General features: G+C 36.4%; 3 protein-coding genes across 3 annotated transcripts; 2 read left to right on the forward strand and 1 right to left on the reverse strand.

Moving 5' to 3' along the window:
• Positions 1 to 354: 354 nt before the first annotated feature.
• On the reverse strand, positions 355 to 1,388 carry LOC107187267 (phosphatidylinositol-glycan biosynthesis class F protein). Its single transcript, XM_015575304.1, has 2 exons — positions 1,228 to 1,388; positions 355 to 1,157 (listed from the first exon to the last, which is right to left on the reverse strand). The coding sequence occupies exon 2, from the start codon at positions 1,137 to 1,139 to the stop codon at positions 441 to 443; it is 699 nt and encodes a 232-aa protein (XP_015430790.1). The 5' UTR covers positions 1,140 to 1,157; positions 1,228 to 1,388; the 3' UTR covers positions 355 to 440.
• A 167-nt stretch (positions 1,389 to 1,555) lies between these two features.
• Positions 1,556 to 8,786, forward strand: LOC107187216 (E3 ubiquitin-protein ligase listerin). Its single transcript, XM_015575251.1, has 22 exons — positions 1,556 to 1,695; positions 1,988 to 2,197; positions 2,319 to 2,585; positions 2,660 to 2,775; positions 2,859 to 3,213; positions 3,284 to 3,471; positions 3,551 to 3,686; positions 3,763 to 4,449; positions 4,511 to 4,724; positions 4,806 to 5,151; positions 5,229 to 5,721; positions 5,801 to 5,916; positions 5,981 to 6,116; positions 6,196 to 6,347; positions 6,433 to 6,616; positions 6,676 to 6,844; positions 6,903 to 7,281; positions 7,413 to 7,559; positions 7,671 to 7,801; positions 7,875 to 8,275; positions 8,366 to 8,533; positions 8,620 to 8,786. Exons 1-22 carry the CDS (start codon positions 1,651 to 1,653, stop codon positions 8,677 to 8,679), a joined length of 5,100 nt encoding a protein of 1,699 aa, XP_015430737.1. The 5' UTR covers positions 1,556 to 1,650; the 3' UTR covers positions 8,680 to 8,786.
• Positions 8,787 to 9,043: 257 nt separating this feature from the next.
• Positions 9,044 to 12,589, forward strand: LOC107187226. The gene is made up of 4 exons (XM_015575261.1): positions 9,044 to 9,069; positions 9,846 to 10,045; positions 11,597 to 11,740; positions 12,376 to 12,589. The coding sequence occupies exons 1-4, from the start codon at positions 9,063 to 9,065 to the stop codon at positions 12,460 to 12,462; spliced, it is 438 nt and encodes a 145-aa protein (XP_015430747.1). The 5' UTR covers positions 9,044 to 9,062; the 3' UTR covers positions 12,463 to 12,589.
• The last annotated feature ends 307 nt before the right edge of the window (positions 12,590 to 12,896 follow it).

Consider the following 12,896-nt stretch of genomic DNA (forward strand, 5'->3'; position numbering starts at 1 on the left):
CACGTGTCGTAATTCAATGCTACTGACATCTAGTTTGATAAAATTCGGCTAAACTTCCAAAAACCCCCATGCTCCAAATCGGATGAAATTTTCAAAATAGGTTGTTTTTTGACAAAAATGATAATTGCCAGAAGGATTTTTGGCGTCTCGAAAAAAAGTTTTTTACCATTTAAAATCTTTCTCCTTAATCATCCCCTATTATCGAAATATCACATACACGTTTAAATCAGAAGGTTTATCTAATATAATCTGGTATAACTCTTTAGATAGATAAAGCGTTTATTTGTACATAACGTTTTTCTAAACTATTTTTTATTCAGAGCATTATTAACTCTTATACTATTTTAAGAGATCAATTTATTAGGAAGTATTGTAGTACAGTTTCACATTCTTTCATATACAAGCTACTCTATTTATCGCACTATTTGGGTAATTGCCATTTATCTATGGACTTTTTTGCCTAATCTTAGCATAGGTAATGTCTTTGCAAGTGTAATAAAATGCGCAATCATATAGCCAAGAAGAGCACCGATCACACAAGGGATTGGCCAAGCCTGCCATGGACGATCCCAATCTAATGGAATTACAATAGCACCTAACCAGGTACCCAGAAGAGTTGCTTGAATGTTAGTTTTCACAGCATCCACCAAAACATTACCTTTTTGAGACCGTGTCCCTGTTATAATTTCTAATGCACCATCTACACCTAAATGTAGACTAGCAGGCACAAACGTAAGAGTGGTTAATGTAACAGTGAGCATTGTTGTCTCTTCATGATGCATAAATACAGGTGCTCCAAATAATATGATAACAATATAGTATACAACAGATAAGATAAAAGCAACTAAGAGAAATTTAAAAATCTCTTTCAAATATCTTGACCAAGACCTCCTAGCTTTGGAGGATGTCCTTATATCAGTTTTCCCTATGATTGTTAACTCAGAATGAAACATAGGAAATAGCAGTTTGATTACTTCGGCGAACAATAGAATCAATAATACTGGAATAAATTTGTACTTTCCCACATTGTACAAGTTGTCGTTCAGCTTAAGTAATATCAAAATACCGGGAAAGTAAATGCAAGTGAAAGAACAATAAGATAAGAGTAACCTCTGACTCAATTTGTTTCCAATGCTCATGATTATTAGTCTATTAACCTGTAACAAAAACTTTGTTATAAAACAAATAATAAAATAAAACTTTTACACAGATTTCATGATTTCTTACTTGGCATAAAATAAAATAACTGTCAATGATTTTAGTGTATACTTGCTATGCTATTATATTTGCACAGTATGCATATTGTTGTCTTTTGTTGTACCATTTTATATATGCTACAACGTTTGAAGAAATTCGCACGCATGTTATTCGTTTTAAAAAAATAGTAATATCGAAGCTAAATAGATAAAAAAGAAACAGGAAATAATGCAGCAATTAAGTTCAATTTTCCGCTGAATTTGGAAAAAAGTATTGCGATTATATAGCGTGTTTGCGTGTCACTAGCACGAATTTGAAAGATCAGCTTAGATGAGCTCAGATCAGCTCAGATCAGCTGTTGCGAAACGTGTTGTATCGATAGGAAACTGAACAAGCAAAATTTATGTGTGAGCATAGGACCCATTGTTTTCTCTTACTTTTCTACTGATTATTATGGGGAAGAATAAACAAGCACAACGAACGAAAAACAATGCAAGAGTAAGTAAAGCTTTTACAACTATTTATATAATAATCCATAAAGTAAAAAAGTTATAGGTTAAACTTTGTTATTGTGAGAATGTCTCTTATTCTAAATATATAATTCCTTTTCACTCATTTTAAGGAAAAATTCAGTCATGACAATGAATTAATTAACGATGATCTATGTGAGATGAACTGCAAGAAAATTTCTTTTGAGATTAATCCGAGTAGAAATTATCTGTGCTATTTGACACATGATCTGTCTAAAATAAAATCAAATATTTATAATAATTTATTTATACTCTTTTAGCCATCAAATAGTAGCAGAAGCGCAGAGCTTCTGGGCACCGCAATACCCAAGTTTGTTGGTTTCTCAGCCGTGAAAGATGGTGGATACGTACCTGTATTACCAGGTTTATCACTTTGCAGTGTAAATGAAATTGAAATGAGTAATGTGGATAGTAATTTTCAAATAGTGTTAAAGAAAATGAACAAAAAAGATGCGACAACAAAGTGCAAGGTAAAATTTATTCTAGGTGGATGGAATTATCGGTCCACCCTGTATAAGGTGAAATTTAATAGCAATATTACACTGAATAAATAATGTAAATAATGTTGATACTGATCAATTATATTTGAAGGCCCTGCAAGAATTTGCTGTTCTGTGTAAAGATTCAGAATTTCCAGCCGTAGAAGGAATGTTGCCATTCTGGCCCAGATTATATTGTGCCTTGGCAATAGACATTGAGCATAGAGTAAGGGAAGCTGCACAGTTAGCACATGCAGCAGTCGTGAAGCGTGTAGGCAAAGGTATAGCCGTGTATTTGAAACAACTCGCAGGAGCTTGGTTCACTTCCCAACACGATATGTATCCTCCGGCTGCATCGGCTGCTAGTAATTCATTCAATGTAAAGTATTGTATTCGGTTAATAAGACGATTCTACGAAATTAATGAAATTGACGTGTACATTTATTTATCTAGGACACATTTCCATCAAAAAAAATTATCGATGCCATTGTGCACTGTCAACGTGAAATTTTAATGTATATTTGTGATAATGTCACTGTTCACACTGCACAATCTTTATCTCTGCAAAAGTACGTTTCGTATTTATCGAAGGTAAAAGGAAGATGCAGACGATAAAAGGATTATTACATCCACTAATATGTTATATTATTAGGAGTCTTACTGTAGAGGAAATGGAGGCAAAGTATCAGAGGGTGCTGGTCGCCAGCCTGCAAGGATATAGTTTTTATCTAAAAAAGGTTCCCGTAGAGGAAATCGAGAAAATGGTCGATATTCACCGTAAAATTATAAGTAACAACAAGTTCTGGAAGTTGGTGAAGTATGATGTTCTTCCAGTGAAAACGGCATTCTTTAATGTGCTGACATCGGTGATCGAGAATGCTAATATATTGTTGCAAGAGGAGAAAAAGAGAACTGTAACAACTATTATGAACAGCCTAGATGAAATGGAACCAGCACTTTTATCTGCCGTTTGGGAAGCCATGCTTGTAACTATAAATAAAATAGAGGTAAATAATCTATAGGTAATGTACCTAATATTCGAAATCTACAATATTCAATCACCTAAAATTTCTGCAGGACTGGTATTGTGTAGTGAGCATTGAGAAGCTCGTATTACCGAAATTGTGGCGTGTTCTACGAAGTGGAGGACAGTGTTCTGCAAGTATTGTATACCCAAACTTGTTACCATTTATCAGTCAATTCCCTAAGTTAAATGTCGATGTACATAACTTGTACATGAACTTCTTCAGTAATATGCGACATGGGTAACTTGATCAATTAAAGCGATAGCGTTGTTAAGTAGATTGAAATGTACATTACAACATATTAATATATTTTTTTCAGATTTTCTCTCAAAAGTGTGCAAACGAGCCGCTCAGAAATGTTTGCTGTAACAACATCGTTCACTGAATGTCTACGGTATTCTGTTCTATTAAATGTTAACAATCAAGACTTGTGCACGGCGCTCCTCAAAGAACAGGTCTTTATTTTATATCATACCTCTGTATAAATGTTTTAAAAAAAAAGCATTAGGAATAATTGATCGATCATTTCAGCTGATACCAGTTTTAGAAACATGTTTAAAGGAGAAAACTCAAATGAAAGAAATTCTCTTCCGTGAAATTATACAGTTGGTGCGGTACTGGAGCAAAAATCGCCACAATGAAGATTATAAGTCGTATATTCACTTAATACAGCGGTTTTGGATTGAACTTGATTCGTTGTTCAATTCGCTGATAGATGCGTCTCAAAATTCTGAGACATTCAATACTCCGGATACAAATAATTCTCAGATTGAATTTTTAATTACATTGAAGACAGCACCTATGCACAGTCGTAAGAATTTGAAGGTGAAGTTTTCTAATCCGGAAGAGGATACGAACGTTGAGCCAGAAACTCCGACGACAGAAGTCGATACCGATACAAAATTCTTAGCGGAGCTGAATAACTTTGTCAATTCCCTTTGCATTAAATACTTTGATAAAATCAGCGAACAACGGACACAAAAATACGTGATACATTTGAACAAGCTTATCACGTGTTTCGAGAGCGAAAAACTTTTCATAAATCTGTCAGAGTCTTTAAAGACTCAAATAAACTTCTTCAGTTTCTACGATCAGGTCTTGAGACAATGGTTGCTGGAACAATCGACAGAGACCGAGCACATAGTGGAATTAATATTCAATCTGATTATGTATATGAACGAGTCTGAGAAGGAGAAGGTTTTGAAATCGCTCACAGGGGTAAGAAATCTCGCCCCATTCATAGAACCTTTTTATTTATTATATTTTTATCTGTTTTCAGTTTGAAGATGTCGTAACAACAAGAAGCGTTGTATATTGTGCATTGTCCAAGAAGCGATCAAGAGATAATGCGATCATAAAAAAATGGTGTTCACCGTCTAAAATAACTAGTCTGTTAATAGACGTAGCAAAGGAAATTGCTTCAGGAAATTATTCCGATCTCGAGAAGAATCAGGATCTCATTTTGTTGGCTCTCGAGCCATCCGATGATGGCAGTGAGTCTCTTAACATTCGATTATTTCTGTTCATCTTTAACTTCTCACTCTACTAACACTTGATTCTTGCGCAACGTTTAGATTTGTTGGTCAAGGAAGATGGAGTCAATGAAATCGTGTCTATTCTCTGCAATTCCATTCACGAAGTGGATGAAGCGTGCTTGTTACACTTCGCGCAGCTAATTTCTTGCATTGTTCCATTAACATGGGCCCACAAGCGATCAACGCTGGGAGGTGTACAAGTATTGGAAACACTGTTCGAATTGTGTTCTCAGAACTACTTCAGCAACAATGGAACTTTCATAGAAACAATGAGGAATGTATGGAAGAATGGTCTATTGGAAGCCGTTCGAAAACTCTCCCGATTGGAATTTATCGAATTGACCAGAAAATTTGCAAGCATCATGTGGAAGAAGATATACAACTCGTAAGACAATGTTTCACGTGTATCGAAAATTTTTTCTAATTGGGATTTGTAACATATGTATACGAAACGTTTCGCAGGAACGAAGAGCATACAAACGAAACATTGGTGGATGTTTCAGCTGATTTTCTTGGGATCATTATTAATAACGATGTTCACATGGAAGAGACTCATGTACAAGAGATTATTTTAACATTCTTAACGGATTCTGACATAGCAACGTGGATGGCTGAAGTAACAGGAATAATTCTTTATGGAGAAGTGATAACTGGAGAGTTGTATGTGTTCACTCTGGATCAGAGTATACAGCTTTTCCAGAAACGTGAATCCGTTAATTTAATTAGTAACACGGTAGTAGACAACACCGAAAATTGCTTGAAGTGGGCGTTGTTCAATACAAATTTGCTGAACAATATATGCTTAAGATCGACTGACACAGATCAGGAAAGGGAAGAATCTAATATTGAGAAACCGTCGATACAGAATGTTAAATTACCAGGGATTATAGATCTATTAGTGGATATTATGTATTCGGTTATTTTAGGGCGAATATACACAAATTATTATAAATCTGTAAGTACAATAGTGCTCCCTTTGTGAGTATAATGATTTAATTAAGAAAGCTAATGCTCCTTTAAATAACTGCTTTCAGACTAAGTGTTACAGTAATGTGAAGAAAATTTTGACGACAATTCAGGATAATTTCAAGCAGTTACAAACATACGTTACGGAAGATACCTGCAGTGAAATTCTAAGTTACATAAAAATGTAAGTGTGATTGTGTGTCAATAGTCGATTGTATTCTATAACAGCGTATCGTTTGTGTTTGCAGGAATTCTGACAAATATGGCAGTATGCTGTCCTACTTAATATACTTTTGTCGCACGGAATTAAGCACAAGCATGGCAGCTCAAAAAGTATTTGAAGTGTGCAACAAAAATATAGAAATTAGTCTGCAGGGATCGCAGGTAGTGGAATATTAATAATATTTATTATTTAAATCTGTTTTAATATTGCATGTAATACATACACAGTATCTGATTGTAGGTTCCATCCGAGTTTCATACATCAGATATTTATAAATTAATAGTAGCAAGGAATAAGCTTCGTAATCAAGAAGACGATTCCGACTGTTTCAGTTTATTGGAAAAAATAATATCTTACGAGAAGGAGAACTTCACTCCGTTACTTTTTGATTGGTAGTTATATCGCATTATGCGTGTCAAACTTAATATAATTCGTTGTATTAAGTAGAACGCGTATTTGTATTGTTAAAATTTTTAGCGATTTGTCTGCGACCTCGTGGGAACAGTTAACATTACCTTTGGAGATTATCAGATTACTGGCAGAGCTCGCGACAAAAATACCTTCAAAATTAACCAGCGAACACTGGAATTTTATTTTAATATCATTGGTCATGTGGCGACTCACTCTTAACAAATCAAGGCAACACATTAATGACTTTAAGGTTTGTCTATTAAGAATGTACGCGCTATAAAGAATTGTTGACTTCAATTTGTACCACAGGTATCAGCATTCACGGTAGCCATCTGTCAACTTTATTATGCGGTTCAGAATGTAATTTACAAGCAAGAGCAGATAAAAGATTTACCTCCAACACTACTGGACGAGTGGAATAATGTATTCGCCGGTGATCTCCAAAGTGGATTCGCCCAGACCTGGATGTTCTATGCAGGTACACCAAATGTTAGTGGGGTAGATTTATCTGTCTCCTAATTGCACGATCCTTTCAGACACCACCTTATCAGATTGGCACAACGAAAGAACAAACGCTTTGAAAGCGATCGTAGTGTTGGATCACGTAGGAAACGCAGTGAAATTGTTAAATGGAAACGTATTGTTTAAAACTCAGTTGTACATAGTAGACTCCGCGGTTGCTGTTGACTTGAACAGCGCCGTTGGATTGTCACTGAGGTTACTGTTGTCTCCTGTAGCCAGTATACAATTGGGTGCATATCATTTATTGAAACACACCGTACCAGAACTCGTGGATAAAGACAAAGCTACTGTGGAGATGGAGAACTTTGATGTAAATACACTGAATATTAAACAAATGGAAGATAGACTTCAAAATACTCAGAACATCGTGAATACTATTTTAATGGATTTCAAGTGAGTATTGAGACGCATGTTTTTCGTTCTGTTATCAAAATACATCCAAGACATTCAGATGATCCATCTATCTATCTCTATCTCTCTATGTATTAATAGGAAGTGTATCGTTAACGTTAATATGTTTCTAGATTATGTGACACAGTCAGTTGTACTATTCAACCGTACACAGACTTTTATACATGCACTGTAGGCTATTTACTATCATGGGCTATCATACTAGACATGTGTGCGAATGCTCATGGGGATCTACTTTATCAGTATGCCGAAGTAGTTAAGTAAGTCTATTTTAAGCTTTGCTTAAATGCCCTTTGTGCGATCTCTGCATTGCCATTTGGCTTTCACTGGAATTATTTTATACGCACATTTATACATATGTATCTTTTCAGAGACAATTTCTTCCCCAGTTTGTTAAACAATATCTTCAGGCTGATGCCAGTGGAGGTACTTCAGGATAACAAAAATAAGGGTGCAAGCTTGATGGAGCTCTTTTCAACAGAACCATCCCTCGAATTTGGAGGTTTAACGCCTGAATTATTATTCTTTAAAATAATAATCTTAGAGGATACTTATGATCATTCCTTTTTAAATAGAAAGTTGGACAGAATGGAGGCTAGACCACATAGTCTGTTGGTTGTACAGAAACAGTTTGAGGCATTTACCGGTATTGGTGAGGCAATGGTGGAGTACATCCGACAGCCGGGTCAGCGCGGCCGTGGACAAGATCACGACACATTATGTCAGTCCCATGCTTTGCCAGGAGCTGCTCAACAATAAATTACAAAATATCGAGAACATGCAGGTGAAGGTTCACGCGACGTTCCGTGAAGTGATGGCGTTGTACCAAATGGACGACACTAAATTGGAGCTTAACATCATATTACCACCGAATCATCCCTTGGGACCGGTCACAGTGGAGCCTGGCCAACACGCGGGTGGAACCGCGAATTGGAGGAATTGTCATATGCAGTTGTCCATATTCCTTACGCATCAGGTACACGTTTATCAATTTATCGATATTTACAATCCCATTTTCGACCCATTTCAGTAACTTTATATCGATTGTTGTGTGCTCACGAAACAGAACGGATCGGTCTGGGACGGGCTTGCATTATGGAAGAAAAACTTGGACAAGAAATTCGCCGGAGTCGAGGAATGTTACATATGCTTCAGTATTTTCCATTCGAGCTCGTACCAGATACCAAAATTGTCTTGTCACACGTGCCGCAAGAAGTTTCATACAGCTTGTATGGTATGTGTGTTAACTGTGCATTTAACATACTGGCCATTTTTCTTACAATAATCTTCTTAATGAATCTTTTCTGTTTCTCGTTGCAGTACAAATGGTTCAGTACAAGCCAGAAGTCCACGTGTCCAATCTGTAGGAACATATTTTAATTGAACTACTGTGTATTATCTATGAAGAAACTTTGTACCTCTCTATTCAAGTTCGTTAAGCCGAAAATCCTGTAAATAACCGAAGCTAGCGAACGATATTCTATAGGGAAATTTTGCATTGTCCAAGTTGGCGTGTAATTGTAAAATGTAAATCATACAAATATACATACATATAATAACTTTCAATATACAGACATTGTCCATTTCGAGCTGTTCAATGAAAATTCGGATGGTGGGGTTTTTCAAGAATGAGTCTCGCCTATTCCGAGCAGAATTTTTCTTTTTCCTAGAATCGGACACACTTTCGGAAACGATATTATTGGTCAATAGGCACAAGATAAGCATCATTACTGTTTCAATTTCCAGGCAAAACAGGTCGCAAGATGCCAGGTGAGTGTTTGAAAAAGTCTTACAACTTGTTAAAAGGCAATATGTAATTAAATTTCTATAATACGAAGAAATTTCAACCATAAAATTTTTCGTTTCACTTTTATAACTCGAATAAACGTCACTGTAAAAACAATTCACAAGGCTGATTTGCACCTAAATATGTACATAGAATCAAATGGCATAAATGCATTTTGAATTGATTTTCCTAAGAGTGAAAAAATCTAGAAGAACATGATATAGATATATTACACCCAGATAGCACATGACACCTCGAAGACGTCCGTGTTACGACTATTTTGGATCTAACGCGCCTTTAAGCCGTCCTCAAGGCATCATTGGGCGTCATGTGCTGCATAAATGCGTCTGGGACTGCATACATACATATCTAAAGATGAACATTTTTTATACAATCGAATTATTTTATTTTATCGACGTGTCTTTTGCCAAAAGAGTAGTACTTATAGAATGTTATAAAAAATAAGGATAAATATTTCAAATAAGAAATATCGTAGCTACACGGTTTTGCGTTGGATCTCATACATTTAATAACTTTAAAAGTTAAGAAAAACAATTTTGGTTGTTTTACCTGACAAACCGTGCCCTGTATCGAATAATTCCTGAAAAAATGAACAGGCACCGAACAACTCATGGTAAAGATTACGTCCACCGATAACTGATATAAATTCCAACGAAACCCCCCTCCCCCGTGTCTTCGATTTTATCGAAACTTGCGGATCGCATTGTTTTTAATCGTTAAAAATCGATTTCGTTTGAAGCTTACAGGTGGTTACAGAGAACTGCGGAGCAAAGTTTGCCCGCCAATGTGGTCGTGGGCGGCCGTGACGCCGATGGCACCACAATCTACGTAGGCAGAGCGTTCCACGAGGGCGATATGCTTCCGGCGAAAGTGATGCCGGACAAGAATGTCGCCTATGTCTCTCACAACGGGGAGGAACACCCCAAATACGACTACGAAGTGAGTTCTAATGCTTTGTGACAGATCGTACAATAGAAGGCAGAAACTTTGGTTAGAATTTAATCTTCACCGCTTGAAACAGTTACAGTGTTAGAGGATCATGTATTGCAGTCAATACGACAACGCAATACGAATTTTCGAAAAGTTTTTTCCATACAAATATAACTAAGTCTTAGAAATGGGAACTTCGGTAGGAAAGAATGAAATTCCTACATTAGTTGTCTATTTTTCTTTTTACGAATTACTTTATAAATTGTGGTTTCACATAAAAATGGTATAATATCGTATAATAATCGCGTCCCACGGACTTGTCCATCCGGTTGCAATCTAATCTTCGATATCCACACGATAGGTACTTTTCTCGTTTCACCGATGCCTGGGTAGAAGGGAAACCGATTGAGTGTTCAAGGCGGAGTCGCGAGGAGGGAGGTCGGTGATTCGTGGTTTTCAGTAAATAATAAATCCTTTCTGTAACGAGTATAATTTCCTGGTATACTAAATAGCCCCTGAACGCACGCGAACACGGGGAATCGGAGATTTCGTGTCAAGGCGACGCCGGTGTTCGCCTTGCAAAACAGAAAGAACGGCCTTAATAATGCTTTTAGAAAAAAGAAGTGTTTTTCATTTCTCGATTGTACTCTATTCATTTCCGGAGAAAAGAAATTTTATTCTGCACATAGGTATACAAACCTTAAATTTAATTCGATTTTGTTACAAGTGACACTATATTTAAATCAGCTCTGTCCGAAACATTTTTCAGGTGAAAATTTTACTTGGAAACCTATTGAGAACTCTAAATAATGCTGAAAATCCGAATTTCCTGAGAAGAAACACCATAATCTGGATTCAAGAGCGTGTCCATTGAGTCCGATATCTAATTGAAACTTTAAATTCATTAATTCATGTAGCTATTCGTGAGAATGATCACATATCGCGGTTCCTTGATTGTACCGATTCGTCGGAATCGATTATCCGATCGACGATCAGAAATTCTAGTACTCTAGATACGAGTTATCTGCACGCTGAGCAAACACTCACAAGCCTTCCAGAATATTGCTTCGGCGTCTCTGTAATGTTATTCGAAGCAATTGTTCAAATATTCGCTGTTACATTTATCTTGATTTATCATGCGACTCGTAATACGATACATACCTACAGCCTGTTGTAATTGCATTTCTCGTGATTCGTTATCCTGAAAGTTCCAACGCTTACGTATGTACATACAATATATTCAAACTAAATTCACGACGGATAATTGATTGTTAAAAACAGAGATGAATCATTCTCGTTTCATCGTTTTCGTCATCTTTCCTTTTTTTTTTCTTTGTTTTTTGTTTTTTTTGCCATTCCTCTGCCGTCTATTTACGAGAATCTTCTGTTAAACGAATTATGCCAGATAATGATAAAACTGAACGGAAATGTAGCGAGAAATATCGTTTTTACGGCCTGAAACGGTCGACACGTGTGCTTTATGATTCAAGATGGCGGATTTTCGGCTTGGTGTTCAGAGAAGACAATGTTTAATGAAGGAAATTGAATATTTTTCTTTAGGTACTCTGCCTAGGCGAATTCGCGTGGGAATTCCGCAGCAATGGCGATGTTCCGAGCGACGCGGTGATCGCAGGAAAGACTTCCGATGGAGAACCTCTGTATGTCGGACGTGTTCTCCATAATGGCTCCCAAACAGTTGGCAAGGTCAGAATTTTTGTTATTCTCTGTATACAGCGGATAAAAGAAGCATTTGCTCACAACTGGTGTATCACTTGCCACTACTTACATATTATTAGAACAACCAAACACGGATCCGTCAAAATGACAGAGTGCAGACTTTTTACCTCAGAATTACGAAAATTATAATAGTGTTTTATAATTTTATATTTGATATGCACTACGTTACTATAATATGATATATTATGTAGGTATAGAATTTCATTTAGTATTAGAGCGAAACTGTCGATGTAATAAGTAAAATGCGAATTTTATTTCGAAATGAGTAAGAAAAATCTATCACAAAAGGATGATAAATGGATAAAACTAAGGAGAATATACATATACATACATAGATAAATCGAAATTACAGAAAAGTTTTGACAGATAAGTAATAACTGTTATTTTGGAAGTTTGAGAACGAATCCGTGGGTAACTGTAGATTCGATGCTGGTAGTTCTAGTGTTGATTGATGAATTTTACGAAACTTTAATTGTTTATTGGAAGCAAATACTTGTCGTACTCACTCTGTATACCTTCAGTCGAAACAGTAAAATCTGAAATATTGAAATATCTCTCGTGAAAAGACAACAGTCGAAATAAGGAATTCCAACTGTTTACAGATTCAACCCAGTCACGGGTGCCTCTACATCCCCTTCGACGGTGAAGAGCTGTCCTTCAAGGACTACGAGGTCCTCGTCCTTAATTAATTAATGTACAAAGCTAATCTTTGGAATTTTAATTTTAATACGCAATACAATACATGACCAATGTTTTTATTGAATTTATATCCTTGAAGCTCACCTGTGTAATATTCTACGACTCTACGATATTAGAACCGGCAAATAAATTGTTACAAAACATCCTATTTCCTGAACAATTAACGGAGAAAAAAGCTAAATACATCACGCGATTTGAAACGAAGGTTGAACTCAAGGTTAAAAAGTTTATCGAAGAAAGAAATCTTTTTATTCGGTTGAATTCGCGAACGTTTTTGGATTGGCGGATGGAATTGTGGATTGTTGAAAGATCGACGCGCTTGCGTCTGGGACGAACCGGCCATCATCGAACAACCGGTGTGCTCCAAGTCTAAGAGGACGCGTCGGGGAAACACGAAAACAACGGGGAGGGGAGGGGGGGGGGG

Source organism: Dufourea novaeangliae, unplaced genomic scaffold (genome assembly GCF_001272555.1).
Source record: "Dufourea novaeangliae isolate 0120121106 unplaced genomic scaffold, ASM127255v1 scaffold99, whole genome shotgun sequence".
Taxonomy (NCBI): Eukaryota; Metazoa; Arthropoda; class Insecta; order Hymenoptera; family Halictidae; genus Dufourea; species Dufourea novaeangliae.